Source organism: Panicum virgatum, chromosome 9K, assembly GCF_016808335.1.
Source record: "Panicum virgatum strain AP13 chromosome 9K, P.virgatum_v5, whole genome shotgun sequence".
NCBI classification, from domain to species: domain Eukaryota; kingdom Viridiplantae; phylum Streptophyta; class Magnoliopsida; order Poales; family Poaceae; genus Panicum; species Panicum virgatum.
The window spans coordinates 46,006,628-46,027,635 of record NC_053144.1 but is presented as its reverse complement, the minus strand read 5'-3'; the positions used below and the strand labels follow the sequence as shown (position 1 = coordinate 46,027,635).

Here is a 21,008-nt window from a genome sequence, read left to right as displayed (position 1 = left end):
ATGAATATGATGAGGCCACAACTCCAGTCATCCTCGATTTCAACTCGAACCTCGAACCCTAGTTCCCCACGGGCAGCCAACTTTAAAACCCTAGCCGCCGCCTCTCCAGAGCTGTTCACCTCCTCCGCCTCCTTGGACCTTGGCTGCTCTAGGCCCTAGCGGATCCTCTTGAAGAGAGTCTCCAAGGTTGAATATCGGCTGGGTAATCCCCCTCCTCTCTCCCATTCTTGTCATATTGCGATTCGTGTTGTGTTCGATTTGATTCTTGAAGTTTGTAGCTCTATTGTTTGTGCGATCTGTAATGACTCATCCGCCATCCGAGATCTAGTTGCGCCGCCGCCGCCGCCTCCTTGGCCGGCGCGGCCCCCTCACTCTACTTCTTCCTCACCGGCGCGGCCCCCTTCCCTCCTTTCTCGCCGGCGCGCCCTCCGCGGCCACACCACTCTGCTCCGCGGCTCCGCCCCTCGGCGCCCTGCGCCACTACGCCGCGCCCTCCGCGCTCCGTGTTGCTCCCTTCGCCGCGTCCGGCGCCGCCGCCGGCACCGTCGAACCCGCTCGCACCCCGCACCAACCCACCGGAGCGTCCACTCCAGCGGCGACCTACCGCCCCGTCGGGGAGCTCGAACGGGTCGGCCGCGGCCGTCAGGGTCTCGGCGAGGTTCTGCTGCAGCTTCCCGACGCCCTGCGACAGGGCGTCCTCGGCCTGCGTTGAGGTGTGCTGCAGGCCGCCCATGGCGCCAGCAACAACGTCGGCTGCAAACAAGGTCCTCTCCCACAAGAAGTTGTTTGCGCCTTCTCAAATCTTAGTATTTGTGAGGTAGCCAGCAAAGAAACACTAGTATTTGTGAGGTAGCCAGCAAGGATGAGCGGCGTAAAGCTCGAAAACGCAGCCGGCCAGGTCCTGATGACGCGGTGGCCGCGGGCTGCCGCAAAACCCGCAAAACAATTGCGGCAATTTGCGGGCTGCCGCATGAGCCCGTGTATGCTCTTGCGGCTGGTGCGGATGCGGGGTGGGCAACCGCAACCCGCCACGGGCGCAAGCGTAGTACTAATGAGGGCGACTTAAACTTCAGTTGCCCCATGTCCCTTGGGAGAATCTGATGATGCGGTGGTCGCATGGGTTTTCGAGGTTGCAAAGTAACCAACAAATAAATATGCAGGCTCCTGGCTGTATTTGGTCTCGGACTCTCGGTGGCTAATTAGCCAACCACACACCGCAGCCACCATGGCAGCAGTCCCTGTGTGGATGGTCAGTAAGCACACCTACATGAACTCGTGTTGTTGTGCCAATTGAAGGGACGACTCTGCCTAGTGCAGCAGTGCTTCCTTCTCTGACGCATCAACTCACAACTCGGCACTAAAAGGCTAAGGATTTAGTTTTCTGTAGATTAATAAGCTACTAGTAAGCTTTTAGTTTGTCCATAAGAGTTCCAATGTTCTTAAGGCGTTGAGGCGAGGTGTGGCGCCCTACCTCCTCTAGACGCCTAGGCGAGGCGAGGCGACGCCATACACCAACGTAAAAGCAGAATATTAGCAGTATAATTAGCAGTATAAAGGGGAAAAGAAATGAGAAAAGAAAAAAAGAAAAGAGAAAAGGCCCAGGAAGAATGTAAGGCCCAGCCCACCAAATCACTACCAGCCCATAAACTACTCATCTCCTCCCGTCAGCGCACCCTCTCCCCCCTATCCTATATCGTCGTGCGCCGCCACTCGCCCGCTCCTCCCTTCGCGGCCACCCCAGACGGAGCACCAACGCCGCCAGTCCTCCTCCCTGCCGCGGCCACCCCCAGATGGAGCACCAGCGCCGCCGCTCCTCCTCCCTGCCGCGGCCACCCCCAGATGGAGCACCAATGCCCCCGCTCCTCCCTGCCGCGGCCACCCCCAGATGGAGCTATGGCGCTGCCGCTCCTCCTCCCTGTCGGACGGCGCGGAGGCGGTGCTGCCCAGGCGCAGCACTATCGGAGACGGCCGGTACAACATCATCTTGCTATCGCTGATCGGTTTTCGTCCTCTTTCTCCCTTCTCCCTCCCTCCATCCCTTCCTGACATGAATTAGGCAAGGCGTCCAGGACGCCTTGGAGCCTTGGAGCGCCTCATCGCCTAGGCGACGCCTTAAGAACTATGAAGAGTTCCTTTTTGGACCTGGCGCAAATGAACTATTTTCTTTTTGATGTCCCATTCTAATGCCTTATTAGTTTTTTATTTTGAGGGGTATTGCTACAGAGAACCACGGTGACTCGTTAGCAGGTTGCATATTTTCAGTTATGCAACTGGTAGTAGGTTCACCTAGATGCGGTTTTCGCGACTATGTCTTATATATTGGGCTAACTGGCAATCAGCTAAATTGGCCCTTCAGGATTTAGTCGCGGACACTTCCTTTTGCATTCATTGCCTGTTTATCTAGCCTGTATCTGTAAATTTGCCTACGCAAGAATCTTTAAACACTCGGTGGTTATCATTGAACTTCCATCTATATTCAGTATTACTAGTAGTTATTTTGCCATTAATTTGATATCCTCAGTCTGAAATGTAAAATCAAGTATTATCGGTATCGTCCATTATTCTTTTACAAATAGTTGGGCACCCATCTAATAAATAGCGAGCGACCAAGGTTTTGCTGTTTTTCACTGTTTTTGCGCCTTAAAAAACAGAAAGAGAGCATCTTTAGACGGTAGCACTTTGTTTCCACCACATCTGATGCTGTTTCTTCTTAGCACTGTTCAATTATATGCTAGCCCAGACATCCTGTGTGCTGCCATTGTTGAGTGTTTGAGGTTAATATCTCCAAGCCAACAATTATATTATGTCCCATTCTGGACCAATACTGAATTTTTCACTAGGTGATTCTTAGCTTAGTTGTGCTGTTCATGCCATTTGTTGTGATTGCAGATTATTGCGGATGCTGAAGTTAGTATATTGTTCAGAAAGACATCGAAAACACTTAAAGCTAGTATCTTGTTCAGAAAGATGTTCAATTATTTGTGTGTTTCTCTGTAAGCCTGTAACTTCGTACCTTTCATACTTTTACTCATGATGGTTTGATTGAAGTATGGAGTTCTGCATATTTACTTCTAATTTACCAATGTGCCACTCCTGAAAAACTGATACTCTTGCATACTCTGTTTAGGAGCGTAGAGACACTACTTGTTTGTCTTTTTTTCTTGCCAGTTTCTCTTGGGTGATGAATTGGTCTTTCTTGTGACATGGCTTACATCTTTTGCTTGGTTTACAGTTTCCCAAGACGATGTCTAGTGGCACCCAATCTGAGGGATCACACCAACCTGCTTCAAAACCTGCTGTGAATTCATGCCGAAAGAATGTACCTGGGACTTCATTCGTCTCAGATTTGAGAGATCACATCCATGAGTTCATTCATGCCTCTGCTGATGAACACCGGACATGCTTCACAAAGACAATGAAGAAGATGTTTGGGATGTCAAAGATTGTCGCTGAGAAATCCTCTAAAGTAGAGGAGGATGGACCTGAAAGTGTGTTACCACTTCAGACCACAGTGTCACAGTAGAACTCTCTCCACTTCGGATTGTCTTAGTAGAAATAGAACGAAATGAAACTAGGGTAAGGTTTTACTTGTCAATGAGCATAGTTGTCTTGTGTAGATAACACATTTTTCACACTTTTTGACTGATAAGATAATGTACAGTTGCATGGAACATGTCTGTAAAAACAAATCTACATGAAAAGAGACGCATATCTTGGGCACGCATTTGTGTGCAAAACTAATCTATAACTGCAAGAAGAGACGTTTCTCTCTCCCTTTGCAGGATCATGCTACCTAACAGTCCCCCCCACCCCCCCCCCCCCCCCCCCCCCTTTCTGTTCTATCCTTTTAGCGTATTATAAACCTGTCTATCCATCTACAATTGCGTCACTAGTATGACCAGGACTGCAAAAACTATACTAGCTGAGCCTGCAAGCCAGCTGCTCCTCGCCGTCGCCATGGAGGAGTCCTGCTCGTAGAGTGAGCTGAGACTGAACCCCGGGTTGGGTCCGTACAGCCACTGGACACCTTCGATGTCATCGACGGTGAGCGCTGCCTTCTTCTGCCGCGGGCTGAGGCTCGGGTACATGACCGCCTTGGGCGACGACGAGTGCCCCAGGCCGAGGATGTGCCCGATCTCGTGCGTGGCCACGGACTCCAAGTCGATAGCCGAGTGCGCCGTCTCCGTGTCCATGTCAACCGCCCACCGCTCTGCCGCGTCGAGGTGGAGCCGCCCGTTCCTGGGGGAGAAGGCGTGGCCGAGCACGCCCAGCGGCCCGTCGAAGGGGATCCCGTCACCGTGGCTGCCCACGTAGAAGCCCACCCTGATGTTGGCCGCGTAGTAGTCGTCGGTCTCGACGAAGCCCACGGGGATGACCCGCGCCCACCGCGCGAATGCGCGCCGGAACACGGCGCGCACGGTCTCGGCCGGCAGGTAGTCGACGGTGGCCGTTGGCGAGATGGCGTACGTGAGCACGAGCGGGTCCGGCTGCGTCCACCGCGGCTCGCCCCTGAAGAAGGTGAACCGGCTGACCGCGCCGGGGGCGGCCGTCAGGGACACGGGCGTGGCGCCGTGGCCGTTGTCGCCGACGCCGCAGCGCGGGGCCATGATCCGGTCGAGCGTGGCGGAGTCGAGCTGCCCCGTGACGGGCAGGCTGAGCGTGGACTGGTACCGCCGGACGGCGGCCTCCATGTGCGCGTCAAACGCGTCCGTCGGCTCGTGCTCTGCCCCGGGCATGTACCCGAACCTCGCCAGGTAGCGCTTGAGCTCGGCGAGGCCCGCGACGCGGCTGCCCCGGCGCGCGTCGAGCAGCTGCTGGAACGAGCGCCACGCCGGGCCGTCCTGCCGGTGGCCCGTCGCCGTCAGGGGCGCGTCGGCGGCCACGTGGAGGCAGGAGACGGGGAGGGGGCGACGCAGAAGCAGCAGCAGCAGGAGCAGAACCGATACGAGGCACGCGCGACATGGCAGCATCAGAGCCAGGCGCCGCCGCCTGCCGTGGCCGTTAGGCTGTCGCCGAGGTAGCTGTGCGCGGGCGGTTATTCCCGTTACAGGGCCTCTACTACTTGTCGCGGAGGCGGCAAAGAATTTCGTGCTCGCGCAGCCCGAGACGAAGCTAAGAAGGCTGCGGCTAGGAGGGGAGTGGGTCAGGCGACGGCGGCCCGGTTGGTCACCGGCTGACCTCGTCGCCTCCTGCCCCCTGACGGCGGCAGAGGCGTTCTTCGTCACGTAAACGACGGGTCACGATTCAACCGTGCCGTGTCCGGGAAGACCAGCTAGCTGCTGCGACGACGGACGACCCCTGCTGTGCCGTCAACGTACAGGTACAGCCCATGGCAGCGGCGCTCATGGAGGTGTTTTCTCGACGCGTGATGGTGGATTAGGCCGGCGTGCCCCCGATGGGCTAATCCTAAGGCAGGCATGGCCAAGCGAAGGAAAGGCGACGCATTTGAGAATTGAGCCAGATTTTTAGAGATTGGTGGCTCCGGTGCTTTGATGGGCAGGGGCCAAGGGCAAGTGTGGGGGATGCATCGTGGATGGGCTTGTCGAATGACGTTCGTTGCGACACGAAAGCCAAGCTGAAAGCGAGAGGAGCCTATCCCTCTGATGGAGCGTGGTTCAAGTAGTTAATTAAGTTGATTTTGTACTTAGATATACGCAAGTATATCACCAGAGCAAAATTTGTGTCGCTACTGGCTTAGGCGTCACAGCCAGGAGTATCATATCGATAAACTCGAGCAGGAAGCTTCGGAGGTTTCTGAACCAAATCCTCCCCCAAAGTCCCGATCATAGTCGGCCATCAGCGTCGGGGTGCTTTGCTCGTGTTGCTTCAGAGTTTAAATAACCGAGCTCGAGTGCTCGACCGTGGTGGAATGGAACTGGAAACCTTTGCTGCGGTGGGATCAGTGGTTGGCCCCCCCGATCCCGACCCCACAGCCTCCACCCGTCCGTCAGCACGCGACGCGGCCGCGAGCGCTTTCGGCGGTCGCCGTCTCGACGCCGACCGCTCGGCCGGCTCGGTGGGCGCGGTGTGAGCCGCGGGGCGCGCGATGCCCTCCACCTGTTTTACCTGGCACCGCGCGTGCGGGCGCCATCCCGATGGCGACGCGCACCGCGCGCCCCGGCCGGGGCAACGGCCTCGGCGGCCTCTTGCGCGGGTTGGGACTTGGGGAGCTTTCGGCCGCAACCGCCAGCCTCATCCTATGTTCTCATGTCAGCCTTGTGATTCCCTATCCGGGGGGATGCGCGAGCGAGCTGGGACGGTGACGAGGATTGATGAGTGCGGTTTGGTCTTGGAACATGATGCTATGGGCTACGCCACGACAGGGAAGCACCTCGTGCCTCAGAAGCCAGACCCAGCGCACGGCAGCACCAGCGCCTGCAGCGACCCCAGCTCAGAAGGCAGATGCGTGGCAGGGCGAATGGCGTGCCGGCACACGATCTGCCGCCCTGACGATCAAGCTTCCCGTTGCGGGCGTCCAGGTGGACAAGTTGGTGCAACGGCATTCGGCTGCGGATTTATAATAATGCGATTTTGTAATCTCAATTTATAGGGCATTTGTTTCCACGGGAATGAGCAAAGCAAAAAGGTTTTGTTTTATCTTATAAATCTATCTAGAAAGTCTGGTTAAAACAAGGCTAGGAGGGAAATATATATATATATAACCAGTATCATGTTCGGCAGTGTCTGCTATTGTAGACGAGGGAGTAAAACTGTAAAACTAGCTTTTGACAGCAGTTAAATGATGCAGAAACAGACCTAGGTAAAATTGCAAAGCTCATTCGTTAAATAAGCCCACTCCCAGCCCGGCTTGGTTGTAAATTTCCACTGCAGCCCATGTGGCCGTGCCACTTCGGCCCGTGCCCGCCAGCGCGGCACAGCGATGGCCCAACTCAGGCTGCAGCTTGCCTGTCTCCTTTTGCGTTGTCTCCATTCGTATTCCCTACCAGGTGGCGCCCAAACTACGTGCAGAACAGAGTACAAGAAGCGCCAGCGCTAGGTGGATTCCTCCCCCTCCAGATTTTGCAAAGATCAATGTGGACGCAGCGACTTCAAAAAACTCAGCTTCTGGATCAATCGCAGCCGTAGCTCGTGACAGTTCTGGTGTTTTTTTGGGTGCTTCGTCGGTGACTGTCTCGGGATTGTCTGACCCGGAGACACTGGAAGTATTGGCGTGCAGGGAAGGCCTAGCGTTGGCAAGTGATCTTCTTCTCCAAAAGGTGGGACTGACTAGTGATTGTGCAAATGCAGTGAGGAGCATCAAGGGAGAAGCTTTTGGGCCGTATGGGCATATTGTTCGAGAAATCACTACAACCGTGGTGAATTTTCACAAGGTCGAGTTCGTCCACGAACGAAGGGAGGCGAACCGGGAGGCGCATATGCTAGCTAGGAGTGCTCTTTTCGATTCTTGTGGACGCCGGGTGTGGCTTCTTAGTCCGCCTGTTGGCGTTTGTACCCAGCACGTTTTGATTCCTTAGTGATATATAAACCCCCCTCAAAAAAAATCTATTAGCTTTAGCTTTCAGCGGCTGGACTTTCTTTTTTTTTTATTTTTCTGACAGCATCGAGAAAATGGAGCCGTCTCCGCCCCCGTTATCGCTCTATTCTATTCTTTTCCCTTCTCTTCTCAAATATACTCACTTGTTTAGCATACAGCAACAAGAAGCTCGATATAGCTGGGAAAGCTTAATCTATCTGACAAGAAATGGCAGGAGCAGACTCGAGCTCGGTGTTGGGTTGTTAAAAGAAAAGAGGGCTCTGCAATTGTGGAAGCAATAGATGACTTCCACGTGTTAGGGGATACGAATGGAGACACGCAAAAGGAGTGGACGGAGCCTGTCTCCTATTGCGTGTCTGTGTCTCCATCTGTACCCCCAACTAGGTGGAAGTCATCTATTAATTTTCAGAGGCTGGGCATTCTTTTCTTACTAGGAGTGAACTACACAAATTTGCCTTACTTTTTTTCACAATAATGCAAGTTCTGATGTCGGAGGAGTTCCTTTTAAATGGAGGTAAGTCTAATTTACTTCTCAAATTTATCTAGGAGTCAACCCTCTTCCTCACCAACTAAACTCCAATACCAGTGATAGGTGTTGGCAGCATGGTCTTCACTCTTAAGCTCAGTCAGGGTGTGTTTAGATCCTGTAAAAAATTGGACGAAATTCACTGTAGCAATTTTCAACCGAAGATTAGAAGGACTAAACATAATCTAATTATAAAATTAATTACACGGATGAACGGGAAATCACGAGATGAATCTATTAAGCCTAATTAATCCATCATTAGAGATTATTTACTGCAGCACGACATTATCTAATTATGGTTAAATTAGGCTTAAAAGATTCGTCTCGCAATTACACCCGGGGTTGTGGAATGAGTTTTGTCAGTTATCCACATTTAATACTCCTAATTAGTAGTCAAATATTCGAAAAATTTGAGGATCTAAACAAGATCTCACATATGACGCATGGGGGGGGGTGTTATCCTTACGCCAGTCCACTAGGTGATGGCGGAAGTGTGGCACCGCGCGCATCAACTTTCAAGCATACCCACATACCCCCACTAGGCCAAGTTCGTCAAAACTATACAGTCAAAAAGTTTGGTACCTCCTTTTCCTGTGATGTTGATGCACTTTGTTTTATCTGCCTATATAATCATCGTCTATTGATTTCTCATACTACTATCCCTAGCTGAAGTAATGAAGCTCTTGGTCCTATTCAGAATGGACTAGAAATTTGGCGCGGCCGTTGCCGCGCCTAGCATGATGAGTTGGGCAGTGTATCTTGTGGATACGGGATCTATGTATATTCTATATTTTGGTCTGCTGGAGAATTATTGGGGCATTTTCTAATAATTCTAAAAAATTTATTGGGACATCTCCCAATACCAATTATTGAAAAAGAATTATTGGGAGACTAGAGATGCTCTAACACCTGAGCGGGCGCACCGTCGTGTTCAAGTAAGATGAGCTGAGATCGCTCACCGTCGTGTTCAAGTAAGATGAGCTGAGATCGCTCACCGTCGTGTTCAAGTAAGATGAGCTGAGATGAGAGGCATATAGAATTAATTACAGGTTCTTGCTTGCCTTCTTGTCTTTAGCCACAAGCAACTTGTGTGTGATAGTTGTCACTATGTCAGAAGGAGCAGCGCCGCTGCCATGGCCGTTGGCGGAGAGTCTCCATGTTTTTTTTAGAGAGCAAGAGAGTCTCCATGGTTGGCAAGGGTCGTGCTGCCCCTGTGCGCGCACACGTTTACAGTTGGCCAGTTGAGGAACTGCGCAGCGGCGTTGGAGCCGTTGACCCTGCCCGCCCCACGCGCCAGACGCTGCAGCTGCCCAGCGGGTCCGCCGGTCGCCTGCCAGACATTGAGGTCAAGCTGCAAAGGACCCAAGCCAATCTTGCCGTTCGCCGGCCTCGAGCTAGCTCTCTGAGGTCAAGATGCAAAAGAATCGTCGTTGGCACCGCTGCAGATGTCGCCCATGAGCTCGCACCAGAGCGGGAAGCACGCAGGACGGCAGGAGGCAGCGCATCCGAGGTCTAACCCGCACGCGCTTCGCCTTGGGATGCAGAGGAGGCAAGCGTGCAGGTAGCAGGCGGGCGGAGGCGGAGGCGTCAACATACGCTGACGGAGCACAACACAGGAGCACGGGAGCAGGCATGGTCGATGGGGACAAGGCCGGTGCCAGGGGATGCGAAGGGATGGAGGACAAGCGACACCAGACGGGAAGCCTCTAGAAACGCTAGCTGCAATGCAGGTGATGGGCACGTCCGATCAACATCCGGCGGTTGAGAAAAAAACAGTCGACGTGGCCCAGTGAGAAGCCCGATCCAGGGTCAAGTTTCGTCTTTTAGAGATTCGTAGACTCCTGGCAGTTGCAAGTTGAGATTTGAAAAACAAAGGCAGGTGCAAGTTGGACCAGTTTGTTTGCATAATGTCACTGATGGAGTGATGGTGTGTGAATTGTGATCTGCCCTTGGTGAAAATAATTATAAATCATCAAAGTCAATTGCTTCGTCGAAGAAGCAAGTTACATGTTTTTTTCCTGGACACAGTGTGACGTCAGCCATATTTGTATCCTTCTTTTAGTAGGAAATTAGCACAGGAAACTCAGAGTTATTAATTTCGTACTCATCTTTAATTTTTTTATCAGACATAACACAATTAGAAGAGGAAAAAAAGAAAAAAAAACAGGCTACAATAGGCCAGATTTTAGATCTGCATGCATATAGCATATCGATTTTTTTTTTGAAATTACACAGTACAACTCAGATATTCACACTCACCCTATGAACCCACATACGTAAACCCTACCCCTATGAGCATATTCGATGAAAGAATAATGCCGATAAATTCTAAAATATTCGCTCCCACGGGGAGTCAAATTCGGAATCTAAAATGCTATCGAGGCTCTTCTAACCACTAGGCTACATGCTCTTTCGTATAATGATTGACTTGGTGAAGGAACACACAACAAATCAAGCCGCATGCAGCAGCATGAGTTCGGATATTTCTCCTTCTAATAATAATAGGATGTGTGTACGATCTATTTCTTGTTCACGATACAATGCAATCTTCTCGATCTTCTCGTGTCCTTGTTTTGCATCAGGTTGCAATAAACATAGCATGTCACTTTCTTAGATTTACATTCCAAAATGTAATATATATGTCACGTTTCTTTTAGTGCACCATGTGAAAATAAAAAAAGCGTACAAGCATGTCCAGTTAGATCTAATCTAGTCAACCCTGTTTCTTTTAGTGCACCATGTTATAAAATAAAAAAAACCATACAAGCATGTCCAGTTAGATCTAATCTAGTCAAACCCTCTTCGTCACCAACTAAATTCCTATACCAGTGATAGGTGTTTGCAGCATGCTCTTGAGCGGTTGAGCCCAGTCAGATGATGCATTATATTAGAAAAAGGTGAAGGCGGAAGTGTGCGCCCCACTATGTTGTTCAAAACTACACATAAAAATCGGCACCTCCTTTTCTTTGTGATATTGATGCACTTTGTTTAACCAATCGTCTATCGATTTCTAGCACTTCTGTCTATCGATTTCTAACACGCACTACTATCTCTAGCTGAAGTCATGATGCTCTTGGATATCCAGAGTGTATTCGTAGACTTTAGGCAGTTGCAAGTTGAGATCTGAAAAACAAAGGCAGGTGCAAGTTGCACCAGTTTGTATTGATATCCACTTGATGATAATTACTATAACCCATCAAAGTCGATCAATCGCTTCGTTCAAAAAGCAACTTCCTTTTTTATCTGGACACAGTGTGACGCCAGCCATATTTTTATCTTTCTTTTTACTATGAAATTGGCATTGACACCATTTTTTACATGCAAGATAAAACCCAACGTTCATACCAGAAGAAGTTTGGGGGACACAAATATATGAACCAAACTGCAAGTCTGCAACTGCAAGCAGATAGCACGAAGCTAAAAACAAACACTGGAAAAAATACTTCACGCAGGAAAGAAACTTCAGTACATGATCAAGCAACAAGCATTATTCATCTCCATTGCTTCATGGACAACCATCAACTCTTCAAGCTCTCGAGGTGATCCCTCCCATCAAGCTTTGCCGCGAAGAAGCGTGCGATAAAATCCATGTAACCAGTTGAGCTATACAGAGCCTCACCGTCCCTCTTCACAAGCTCCGGCAGAGGGCCGACGGTGGCATCCTGGCATGGCTGGTGGAACACTGCCGCCGACGTGCGCTCCTTGGTTGGGTGCACCACGGCCCTGTGCTCGATGCTTTTGTATCTTCCATTACTTAGAATCTGCAAGTTGGTTAGAATTCACAATTAAAAGAGCTAATTTTCCAATCACTAGTTCGTTAGCATCAATGAAACAGTAGAAATCATTATTAGTGGTGTTCAGTGTTCACACAAAATATTTTACTAGCTAGGCATGCGTCCTTACCTCAAGTATGTCGCCAACATTGACGATGAAGGCGCCATCCAGGGCGTTTACAGCAATCCACTTGCCGTCTTTCCGGATCTGCAGCCCCTGCACGCCATTCGCCTGGAGCAGCAGCGTCAGGCCGGTAGCATCAGTGTGCGGCGACAGTCCGACCACCTTTTCAGCCTGCTTGCATGACGGGTAGTAGGTCATCCGCATGCTTTGAGGCTGACCTCCGAATCTCTCAAGGAGAGAATCCGGCTCAACACCCATGTCCATGGCAACAAACCGCAGCAAGCAAGCCACAAGCTTTGCTGCCTCAGAGGAGTACATATCTATGGACTCCCTATCAAGATTCAAGTATTTAACCGTGGAAGGGTGGTTAAAAATCAGGATGAAGTGGTAGATATAAAATAATAATAAAGATTCATGGCACAAAACTGAACATGTATGAGTCCAGGCAGACCTGAAAGATGGCGGGTTGCTAGGCCATAACCTCAGGTTCCTAGAATCGCTTGGACGGAGCATGAGGTAGAACATGTCTGCCCAGTCCAGTTTCTGCTTCTCGGAAACAACAAAGTGCTGGCCATACCCTTCAAGATTGCCCGGTTCCATCGAGTACACCTTCTTTTCTTCCAGTGGCTGCTTGAAGAATTCAGTCATGTCATTCCTGAAGTTGCAGATCACTTCATCTGGTACACCATGGTTGATGAGCTGCAGTTTTTGACGTCAACAGTAAATTTTCTCGCTCGTTAAAAAAATGTGAATACGTGAGTTAACTCTGTAGCATATCTAACTTATAGCCATTGACATCAATCTTTTCTAAAACAAAACCGAGTCCCAGGGTAGTTGCAATCTTAGCAACTTAGCTCCGATCTTTGTTATAAAGGTACATACATAGGACTGCATCTACGTTCTAAAACATGAAGATCTAGCTTATATACCTGAAAGAAACCCCACTGCCTACAGGCAGATCCAAGCTTGGCACACTCCTCTTTGGATGACTGCTGGTCCAGCAACTTGTTGAGATCAATAATTGGAATTGCAGAGGAGATGTCATGACCACCGATGACCTCCTCGGCGGTTTCTTCCAACCTGATATACCTTTCGGGGATCTGCTCCTCTGAAATGTTGTAATTTTGTGCAAGTGCCTGAACATTTGGCACTGGTAGAGATCCTCCAGCTTCTGCGTGAGCCATTGTTACCTTACCTCGCTTGAGTACCTTGAGGAGCACCCTTTTATAGCAGTTCTTGTAGTTGCTAACTTAGCCGGTTAGCCCTCAAAGTATTTGGAAGTAACAATGACGGCTAAGAAAATTAATAAGTAGTACAGATTTCTAGGAGTGTAGGTCAACCACTCAAGCCTAGTATGGAGTATACTACTAGTGGAGGGAATCACATATATAGCTTCTCATTGAATCATTCTCACAATTAAAAATTCGGAGACAGGGCCAAATGTTAACTTCGGCTTAACTCATACTGATCCTCCATGGCATTATGGCTGGCATATTTAAGATAGGTGAGCCGAGTTCTCCTAATAAACTCAAATTGTTAAGTTTCCTTGGTACTGATCTTATCTCTAGCTAACCGATCAACCGTTACATACAAAAGCTCTTCTAACTTGAGCAAAAGATCGAACTTGCTCCACTTGGAGTCATTTGTCCTCACACATTCATACATCAATAGAAGGTGGCTAGCTACCTTTATTTCATCAACAAGATCCTTCGGAGCAACCTTCTTATTAACTGATCAATCTGTTTAAGGGTCTTTTGTCGATCCCCTTAGCACCATAAAAATATGTAAGATTTGATCATTAAAAAAAGATATTCTATCCTAAAAGAAGTGCAGATCCTGTTGACAGCCCTGAAGCCAATTAAGAAAAGAGAGGAATGAATTATGCACATCGGCAAACGAGAGAGCCTGGTTGCCACTAGCTGAACAATAGCGGCTGAACCCAAAAATTGTAGCAATGTCTCAATCTGCAGGATGGATCATACATGATGTATGAAGAAATAAAAGCTACTCCTGAAGAAAAAGAAACATCCAAGTGTTACTACCTCAGTGTACGCAAGGACTCCCAAACCAGTAGCTGCAGCAAGACCAATTGTCAGAGGTAAACCATCTGAACCATCTTGTAAATTTAATTAGCAGATTCATCATTCAACAGCCACAGAAAGCATGTAAAGCAATATAGGATAGAGATCCAAGTTCTCATATCATTTAAAGCATAAGAACAATAGAAGCAAAACTCCTAGCAGGTGAGAATGTCAGCAATATAGTGATAGACTGCTACTCAGAGCAAACACGTAGTGGGGAGAAGCAATTTCAGACCCTGAACAGTTTAGCTGCAAACCTTCCAGACATTTCAACGAACGCCATGCATGCATGCCTCAGCCCCCTTTCAACGAACAGTCGGCTGCTGGCAGTGGGCATGGCATTGGAGCGGTGACGGAGATGGACGACGAGGAGGAGCTCAAGAGGGTGGTGCTGTTCGAGGGGCCGGCGCCGCGGCCACCACTGGAGCCGTCCGAGGCGTGCTGCGACAGCGCACGGCCTCGGGGCGACGCCGCGACGGCGATGGAGCAGGCAGCCTCGGGGCGTCGGCCGTCGGTGCGGGCAGAGGCGACGCGGGCGGGCACGGGCGTGCGGCGTCGGGGGGCCGTGGGCGCAGCGTCAGCGCAGACGGACGAGGCCGGGGCGGCGCGGCCGCACAGGCAGAGGCCGTGGGGCGTCGGGGCGGCCGTGGACAGGAGTCGGTCATGGACACAGTGGCCTCCTCACAACAAAATTTTTAAATTTTTAGCTCAAAATTATATAAAATATATATATATATAATTAGAGCCCAATTTTTTTTAGGATCCGGTCCTTAGACTTTTTAATTCAAAATCTTGGACTCTTTACCATCCCTAGGTCAAACAGGCGCTAAAGATAGCAACTTCACGGACTCCGACGATAACCCTGAGTCAAGTAACTTGTTGAGATCGATAATTGGAATAGCCAAAGTACTACCATGGCCGGTGATCACCTCCTCAGACCTAGCCTCTATCCTAATGTATCTTTGAGGTATCTTGTCATTAAACCCGTTGCAAGTCTCCGCAAGTGCCTGCACATTAACCACAGGGAGAGATCCAATGGTTCTTGCTTACATTGGTATTCCCAAGCTTGCACAGTTCCATGGTAGTTGTTCGTCACTAGCAGTTTCTCAGAAGATAGAGATGCTGCTGGAATATAGATGTGCTTCAACCTGCTAAAGCAGTCCTTTTCTGTTGACCTTGATGAAAACGGGAAATAGAAAAATAATTAGTGGGTGAAGGAAGAGAGAAAGGAAAGAAAGGATTGGTGGCGCACTAGCGCATGATTGTTTGCAAATTACATCACGTCGGAGTGCAGCATTACTGGTTTTTTTAGAGTTTAAGAGACGCACAGGGGACTCCAGTCTTACGTAAAGAACGAAGACAAAACGTGTAGCATTACTGTTATTTTAACTTTAGATCAGTCCATTCAACTGAACTAATGAAGATTAGCCTTTGACTTGCACATTTTGTTTTTCGTAGTCTGAACAATGTTGCACAATTATTTGTTCCTTAAAACATAAACCAAAGTAAAATATCACTGCCTTCCGGACTCCCCCGTGTTAGTGGCTGTTATTGTCAGATCTTTCACATATTTGACTATCCATGTGGACTGTAAATTCACTAGACAGAGTTCTTTTAAATGCAAAGCAAACATAGAGTAATTTAGAAATTGTGCAAGAGACATCTGATAACTGGATGCAATGTTTTAGGCAATTTTCGCTTTGAAGTGCCATATTTTACTGCACAGTATGTACAAGATCGAGAATGTGCATCAAATATTTATTTATAAGCCCTTAAAAATATACTTGAGTATATTGTTCAGGTAGTCCGTAGTCGGGCACACAGCAGCAAAATTACAACGCTGGTGGATTACTTATCACATAAATTCTGGAAGCAACATAAATTAGACAAAAGAATGAAAGCACCATCAACTATAGCCACTCACTAACAGAAGCATCATTTCACATCTGTGCTGAAAGCCATATATCAGAAAATGAACTCACTATCAATTACTCATTACACAGTCACCAACAGAAAGACAAGAAAAAAACAGAGTACTCTCATATGCCTAGCTTCAAGCTCTCCAAGTACCTTCTGCCTTCCAGCTTTGCAGCAAAGTAGCCCTTGGTGAACTCAACACCATCTAAAACCTTGTAGCGTGCCTCGCCTGCCTTCAGCAGCTCCTGAAGTGGGCCAATCGTGCAGCCAAGGTTGACGCTAAGGAATGTTGCGATCGTAATCCTTTCCTTGACAGGGTTTATTACAGCCCTGTGCTCAATACTCTTGTACTGGCCATTGGTGAGGACCTGTGGGAGATACATAATATTACTAGATGTTTAGTGTGAAATATAAATACGATCATGTAACAATAAACTCGCGTGCGCGCCCAGATTGGCCCACGTTGTAAATTCATATTTTCTTCTTAATACAAAGATACACAGCTCTTCTGCGTATTCTTGAAAAACAGATAATGTTAATAGATGCTAAAGCATTATCTTAGAGCGACCAAGTGTAACACTCAGACATGTTAAAGCATTGTCTTATGCTTGCCCTAGAGCACATGGAGAAGTGTTACTTAAAATACCTCAAGAGCATCCCCTATGTTCACGACAAGAGCTCCAGGTATGGCCTTCACTGAAAACCATTTGCCATCCTTCCTGATTTGCAGTCCTTCTACATCATTTACTTGGAGGAGGAATGTCATGCCAACACCATCCGTATGTGGTGACAGACCTAAAACCTTGTTAGCTTGACTGCAGGGAGGGTAATAGTTGATCCTCATGCTCTGAGGCAGACCCTTGAAGGTACCAAGGAGTCCCTCCTTGTTAACTCCAAGGTTGTTGGCCATAAACTTGAACAATTGTGCAGATACATTTGCCAGCTCCAGTGAGTACATATCCAATGTGTCCCTAGAATGAGCAAACATCAGCAACAAATATGAAAACATTAAGAAGCCTTGAAGAGAGACCTTCCATGTTGGGTTACAGAAGCAATCTCTAGCTCCTGGCGTGTGTGGTAACTTGCTATCTATTTTTGCATAATAAAAACTGGACTGGATGAATAAACCTAGCATCCGACTTTTACCGACATGAAAGTTGAAATTTTCTTTAAAAATGGCAGTAACGGAAAGGTGTAAGATAAATTCACCTGAATGTGGAAGGCTTTGTAGGCCAGAAGGCCAGACTCCTTTCCTCAACAGGCCGTGTGGCAAGGAACAGCATATCTACCCAATCCAGCTTCTGTTCCTTGGAGAAAACAAAGTGGTGTCCAAACCCTTGTATGCCATTTGGTGGAATTGCCACTGCCAACTTCTCTTCCAGTGGAAGGCTGAAGAACTCTGTGATGTCAGACTTAATTTGCTGCAGCAACCCTCCATCTAACCCATGGTTCACAAGCTGTGTATTTCACACTAATCTCATCAGTTCGCTGTGATTAATGTGAGCAGTGGTGTGACAGAGTGAATAATGGATCTCTCTTTACTGCTCAAGTGTATTTGAAGAAAAAAAAGTTCAAGTGTATAATCATAATAGGGATATATGAAATATACATGGTACAGAAAGACAGATAGACAGTGAGATAAAATTGTGGGTATGCATCCTTTTCAAAAAAAAAATTGTGGGTATGCATAATTGCATATGCAAGAACATAAACCTGGAAGAATCCCCAATGCTCACAGGCGGATCCAAGCTTAGCAGTCTCCTCTTCAGAAAACTCAGGGTTGAGCAATCTTGACATATCTATAACCGGTAGATTATAACCCTCCACATCGACGATGACAGGATCAGCCTTAATTTCAGACCTGACATACCTTTCAGGAACCTCACCGGTATCACGGATGTTATCTGCAATAACCTGCACACTCTCATTTTGGTCGATGAACTCCACTTTCATTTTGTCAAAGATTTCAGCCATCCTCCCTTGATTTCCTTAAAGCAATAAACTTTCCCTGATGCAACTAGTTCAATGACTTTGAGACAGCAGTTTACATCAAGTTTGGCAGACGACTTACCCTTCTTTTTCTTTTTGAGGAAGTGGCAGACTACATACTTATTGAGGCTAAAATAGACAATTCACATGAAGGACGTGGAAATAATTAAGATTGGCAGCTAGCATGACATTATGACAAGTAGCGATGGCTTCGTTCTAACCCCAAACGAAGCTACAAGATAAGTCTGCATACTCAATCAATAATCGGTAACAAAGTTAAATCAACACATCACTTTCAAGCGAAGACTTTTTGTAGGATGATGGGAATACCCATAACAAATGCTTGAGGAACACATCGTCTTTGCACCATTTGCAGAGAGCCCGGGGTTTGCAAAATAAATAAATAAAATCATTTTTTTAGTTGCATGGTATGCAAGGAAACTTGCAGAATGGTTCTGCCCCATCGATGAAAAATCGACCTGTACAAATTATTAAATGAAGATTTTTTTTCCTCCGAAAGCATCCCACGGGACCGCGTAGCAGGCTAGCAGCCGCTCAGTGATCGCAGTGACATGATCACGTGAAGTTCCCACGGCGCAATCGGCGGTCAAAATGCAAACGGTGAAATCGAAGTGCAAGTATCGACCGCACCTTAGATCAGATGTGGAACTGCCGGGGGAAGCCGCAGATGAGGTCGCGGCATTGGGGTGGGGGAGCAAGGGGCCAATCAAGCCTTCGTGATTTGTGAGGAAGCCCAAGGGAAAGGGGAAGCGTTGGCGGGCGGTCCGGTCGCATCGCGAGGATGGCAGGAAAAATATTTTGTTAGAGCAATAGTTCCGTATCCCATCCTGATTTTTTTTTAAAAAAAATTCCCATCCTGTTTTTTTAAAGGGTAAAGTCTATTTTTCAACCTTGAACTATCGCGATCATCCGATTTTGGTTCTTAAACTACAAAATCGGAGATTCTACACCTCCAACTGATGAAACCGTTCAGAAAACAACCCTGGCCTCAGCATAAGTCGGTTTTGGTACAGTATAATTTCCGAATTTCTAGGATTTCACACCTCTCTCAATTAAATAATAGAGAAAGAATAGTTAATATTGTCTAAAAATTGTGATATTTTGCTAGGAGGTAGAGCAAGAGACAAGGAATCTATTTTAGATAGATGAGCTACATTAGACATAAAGAAAATTTGAATTATAATATTTTAAAAATAGGTAGAATTCAAAATTTCTTGAATTTTTAAGCAACCTGAAACTTTGATAAAAATGTATTAAAAATGATAACTCATACTTTTATATTTATTTTAACAAATTATTTTTTATTGGCCGAAGTTCTATAGAAAATTCACAAATTAGAAATTTAAGGAATCAAATTTGATTCAAATTTGAGTGTTGTGAAGGAATTCAAAAACTTTCAACAAAACTTGGACCAATAAAAAATACCTTTTCAAAATAAATAAAAATTATGAATAATCATATTTTTAATTCATTTTTAGCAAAGGTTTAGTTGACCTAAAAATTCAAGGAATTTTGAATTCTACCCATTTTTAAAATTTTATAATTCAAATTTCATTATGTATAATATATCACATCTAGCCAAAATAGATTCCTTGTCTCTTGTTCTACCTCCCAGTAAAATATCACAATTTTTAGACAATATTAACTATGCTTTATCCATTATTTAATTGAGAGAGGTGTGAAATCCAAGAAATTTGGAAATTATACTGTAGCAAAACCACCTTAGGCTGAAGCCAGGGTTGTTTTTCGAACGGTTTTAATAGTTGGAGGTGTAGAATGTCCGGTTTCATAGTTCAAGGACCAAAATCGGACGATCGTGATAGTTCAGGGTTGAAAAACGGACTTTATCCTAAAAAAACACTCTCAATCCATCCTAGTCCCCATCTTCTAGCAATTGAAAATTGACTTCCTTATGTGTAAAATATTCACCCCTTCTCCGCTCCCCATCGTCCCTCCTTGCGGCGTTTTTTGTCGCACAGACACCGGGCATTTTTGAGTAAAAATGGAGAATTATTGGAGATTGATTCTTTTTTACCTCTTCGTACCTATTTGAGAAGTTGGCAAATAACATGATTTGAGGAAAAAAAAATATTAGGAACTAAGGGATATGGTCGACCAAAGAGAACGGGAGAATCATTTCGACATTTCGTCCAGCTTTTGTAGAAGGGATTTTGTAAACATATCACAAGATCAAGACCCAAATTGACAATTTTGCATCGGATGTCTCGGTAACTAGTGGGACCGGAACCAACTTATTTTCTCAAGTTGAATAACAACTCCATTATCACAATCAGTTGTCAAATACTCAAATGATACGAACTCTACAGTACACATATTAGAAAGACCAACTAATAAAATGAAACTGAAACAAAGACACTTCCAAAGGTACACCTAACACCTAGCATCACATAGACAATATACAAGCTTTTTTATGAACAAACAATATACAAGTTTTTGAAGACGGTATTGTTCAAAATCAACCAAGCTTACTTTTGAGCAATTGTGCTTTCGGCCGAATGGAACAGAGATACTGGATACTTCTCCATTTCAAATTATAAATCGATTTCTTTTTTTACACATAGTTTTTGCGATGTATGTAGATATAATGTATATCTAGATAAATGGTAAAAAAATTATGTATCTAAAAAGTAAAGATAATATCAGATTAACATCCAACAAAGGATATCACTGAAAAGTTTTCGAAAGAATGGTGGTGGCCTTAAAAAATCAAACGAGTTGTGAACTTGTGATGCAGCACGAGTCTCAGACTCGGCCTCAGGTCCAGTGAAGGAGATAGCTCCTGCGCCAGCCTACGAAGCTGATTGTTGTCGAGTTCAGCCATGGGAGCTTCGGTGCTCGGCAGAATCACAACACTTCCTCGCATTAGTCTACAGGGTTTCTGACTTCCAAGAGTACAGCTATCTCTTCAGTATCTCAAGTTACACATACTCTCTCCATTCCAAATCACCCGTTTCAAATTAGAGGTCAATTTTAATTTTTCTATTAAATTATAAGTTATTTTAGATTTTTTAAAAAATACATATTTTTTGCTCTGCATTTAAAATATAACATATATATATAT

At 46.7% G+C, this 21,008-nt stretch overlaps 4 protein-coding genes across 5 annotated transcripts; all 4 read right to left on the bottom strand.

Annotated features, from left to right (window-relative positions):
• Positions 1-373: 373 nt before the first annotated feature.
• LOC120648039 (rRNA 2'-O-methyltransferase fibrillarin-like) lies at positions 374-733 on the bottom strand. The gene has a single exon (XM_039924819.1). The coding sequence runs from the start codon at positions 731-733 to the stop codon at positions 374-376; it is 360 nt and encodes a 119-aa protein (XP_039780753.1).
• A 2,871-nt stretch (positions 734-3,604) lies between these two features.
• LOC120651698 (metalloendoproteinase 1-MMP-like) lies at positions 3,605-5,452 on the bottom strand. Its single transcript, XM_039929291.1, has one exon. The coding sequence runs from the start codon at positions 4,968-4,970 to the stop codon at positions 3,876-3,878; it is 1,095 nt and encodes a 364-aa protein (XP_039785225.1). The 5' UTR covers positions 4,971-5,452; the 3' UTR covers positions 3,605-3,875.
• A 5,824-nt stretch (positions 5,453-11,276) lies between these two features.
• On the bottom strand, positions 11,277-14,666 carry LOC120651697 (2-oxoglutarate-dependent dioxygenase 11-like). The gene is made up of 5 exons (XM_039929290.1): positions 14,235-14,666; positions 12,848-13,992; positions 12,370-12,617; positions 11,925-12,249; positions 11,277-11,782 (listed from the first exon to the last, which is right to left on the bottom strand). The coding sequence occupies exons 2-5, from the start codon at positions 13,100-13,102 to the stop codon at positions 11,540-11,542; spliced, it is 1,071 nt and encodes a 356-aa protein (XP_039785224.1). The 5' UTR covers positions 13,103-13,992; positions 14,235-14,666; the 3' UTR covers positions 11,277-11,539.
• Positions 14,667-15,745: 1,079 nt separating this feature from the next.
• Positions 15,746-18,191, bottom strand: LOC120651696 (2-oxoglutarate-dependent dioxygenase 11-like). 2 transcript variants are annotated; one of them, XM_039929289.1, is made up of 5 exons: positions 17,787-18,191; positions 17,630-17,715; positions 17,126-17,373; positions 16,563-16,887; positions 15,746-16,284 (listed from the first exon to the last, which is right to left on the bottom strand). In XM_039929289.1, exons 1-5 carry the CDS (start codon positions 17,842-17,844, stop codon positions 16,039-16,041), a joined length of 963 nt encoding a protein of 320 aa, XP_039785223.1. In that variant the 5' UTR covers positions 17,845-18,191; the 3' UTR covers positions 15,746-16,038. The 2 variants fall into 2 exon arrangements, with proteins under 2 accessions (XP_039785223.1, XP_039785222.1); XM_039929288.1 differs by having other exon boundaries at positions 17,630-18,187.
• Between the last annotated feature and the right edge of the window lie 2,817 nt (positions 18,192-21,008).